The sequence below is a fragment of the Microplitis demolitor genome, chromosome 6, assembly GCF_026212275.2.
Source record: "Microplitis demolitor isolate Queensland-Clemson2020A chromosome 6, iyMicDemo2.1a, whole genome shotgun sequence".
Taxonomy (NCBI): domain Eukaryota; kingdom Metazoa; phylum Arthropoda; class Insecta; order Hymenoptera; family Braconidae; genus Microplitis; species Microplitis demolitor.
This window is the reverse complement of record NC_068550.1, coordinates 21,887,450-21,890,194: the sequence shown is the minus strand read 5'-3', so window position 1 is coordinate 21,890,194 and position 2,745 is coordinate 21,887,450. Positions and strand designations below refer to the sequence as shown.

General features: G+C 38.5%; 1 protein-coding gene across 1 annotated transcript; it reads right to left on the bottom strand.

Annotated features, from left to right (window-relative positions):
- Window positions 1-651: 651 nt before the first annotated feature.
- On the bottom strand, window positions 652-1,329 carry LOC128668128 (golgin subfamily A member 6-like protein 2). The gene has a single exon (XM_053740297.1). It carries the CDS (start codon window positions 1,327-1,329, stop codon window positions 652-654), a length of 678 nt encoding a protein of 225 aa, XP_053596272.1.
- Between the last annotated feature and the right edge of the window lie 1,416 nt (window positions 1,330-2,745).

Genomic DNA, 2,745 nt, shown 5'->3' with positions numbered 1-2,745 from the left:
CGCCTCTGTCCAGCGTTAGTATTAGGTCAATTACTGATCCTAAACTCTCTTCGTCTCCCCCAACGTAAGTTATTTCCCCACCTTCATCTCCTCTTGCTCTATCATTCCATACGCAAAGTCCTAACTCATCACACATCTATAGTAATTTTTTTCCTTCGCTGTTTACTGTCTTGTATCTCGATTTTCTTTTTTTCCTCACTCTGCCTTCGTCCTCTCCTGTTACGTTTTCTTCTCCGATTCTCGCATTAAAGTCCCCAATGATCATCACACTTTCGTCCCTGTTTGCACATTCTTCTATCTGCCTTCTTAGCTCCGTTTCTAATTTGCTCATTCCTACATTGTTATACACTGTGATTATACTTTCACTTTCCTTACTTTCTTCCAACATCATTCCGTATTTCCATTCTCTGACTTCCCATTTTGGTTTGCAATTTTTTTTTATCCCAATAATATGACCTCCCTTTGCTCTTCCTCTCTGTTTCTCTCTCGTCGCAGGCTTCGCCCACCATTTGAATTCTTTGCTCAGCCTCTCACATGTTATTTCCACCTTATCTTCCATTACTCATGTCCCCACTAGCACAACAATCTCGTTTTCTTCCATCATTGTGGCAGCTTTTTCTACCTCATTCATACCTGCAACATTCCAAAACATTATTTTCCTTCTATTTTCTTGCTCTCTTCCTTTATTTTGGTCCTCTCTCTCCTTGGCCTCTGTGTCTCTTTCTGTACCCACTCTTCACTCCTTTTTCTCATCATTCGCCCACTTTCATAATTCCAATTCTCCTTTTTTTTATTCCAACACCACCACACCTCCCTAATTTTTATTTTCTTCCCCTCTACTTCTGTTACATTGCCATTACTCTGCTCCCATTTTGCTTTTCTTCTTATCCACCTCTCAACTTCTAACTCTCTACTCGTTTTTTCTTTCCCCACCCACACTCCGGTCCCTTTCATAATCTTCCGTCTTCCCAGAATGTCTCTCTTCTCTTTCTCATTTGCACTTTCGATTATTATCTGTCTTCCTTTCTGGAATTTTACTCTCATCGGCTCAATTCTGACTTTCAATCTCCTTTCCATCACCTCCATTACGTCTTCTTTTCTTCGGTACATGCCATTTTCATAATATATGTGTATGTTTAACCTTTTTTGCTTCCTTTCTTTTAGTTCTTCTTCCAGCTCATTTCCATTAATTTTTTTTGGCTTTTCTTCAATGAGCTTTTCTTTTTCTTGTCTTCTCCATTCTTCATTTGTTTTGTCCTTCTTATCTTGTCTTTTCCTCGCCTCGCTCACGAATCTTTCCACCTCATTTTCCAAGCTCCATTCTCTCATTTCTTGAACATTCCTTTCATTCGCCCACGCGTTTTCTGTTTCCTTCACTCTTGATCGCCCTCTTTCCTGCCTTCCTCCACTGTTACTCTTTCCTTGTCTCTTTGTGTCGTGACTCTGACTGTCGTGTTGCTTTCCTTTTTTTTTCCTCAGTTGCTTTTGTCTTATTTGGTATGTTCGTCTTACTTTCTTTCTCCTTTTTTATTTTTTCACTTAGCTCTTTAATTACTCTGTCCTTTTCCTTTATGCTTTGTTCTCTTTTACCAATTTCCTTCTCTAATCTTTCTATTTCCTGTCTGTGTCTTTTTTCCTTTTCCACTTGGTCTTCTTTACATTTGCTTCTAATTATTTGGGCCCCTATCTTCGAGGTTTCTTGTCTTGTACATGCCTTTATTTCTTCCATTGATTTCATTATCAATTCTTCAACTTTTGTTTTTACCCTGTCTTCTATCTCTGCGATCAATTGCCACATCTTTTCCTCTGAATTTTTTTCACTATCCTTCATTTCCTGCTTTTGGCTCCAATTTGACATTCCAGTCTGCGTTGCTTGTTCTCTTGTCTTTTTTCCCACTTCATCTTTCTGTTTGTCTTTCCTATCATTGATTGTCTCGATTATATCTAACTCTTTCGCCTCTTCATTACTGTCCTTCTCGACTTGCAGACTTCCTCTACTGTTTCTTGCCGGTGTTCTCGCTAGCTGAAATCCGGCTCTGCACCAGTCTGTTCCTACCTCATTTATATTGTCTGTGTTTTCTACCTTTTTTGCTTTTGCCATTGTTATATCCACCTGACTAAACACAAATTTTTCTAACGCTCCATTTTTCTTACCGTAGTCTCTTTTACTCGCTGAATTTGTACTTTTGAATTTGAGCGGCCATCCCCTCCTTCTCTTGGTCATCCCGGCGCTTGCGCCATTCGCTTTACCTCTCTCATGTCTTTCCTCGTCACTTGTCATCTCTTTGTATGTGCTGCCCTCTCGTTCCTCGTCACTTTTTTTCTTCGTCTTGTCTCCCGCCAATTCCTTTATGTCCGCCAAAACCCTGATTGCTTTTACCTTTTGGTTTCCGCGTCTTTTGCTTTTCCCGTGCCACAGCTTTTCTTTTTTTTTATTATTCACCTTGTTTGGCGTTTTTCACTCCCACCTTTTTTACTCTAAACTTACTTGCCTTTTCTTTTTTTTTTTCACTATTTCATTTATTTTTGCACTAGCTACTCTTTTACACGCCTGTACACTTACACAGCTTACAGCGCTCCTTTCAGGGCCAACTAATATTTATTATTTTTTTTTTTATTCTTTCAGTTAAATCTTATATTAAATAAATTATTGTTTATAAAATTGACTTAAAATTACACTTTTCAGCGCTTCATTGTATTGAAAAATACTTATTGAAATGTTTTCATTTCAGGGCAAACTAATAT

Excerpts from the sequence above, each read along its gene's own strand:
- LOC128668128 (XM_053740297.1), bottom strand. The coding sequence starts at position 1,329 with ATGAGAGAATGGAGCTTGGAAAATGAGGTGGAAAGATTCGTGAGCGAG.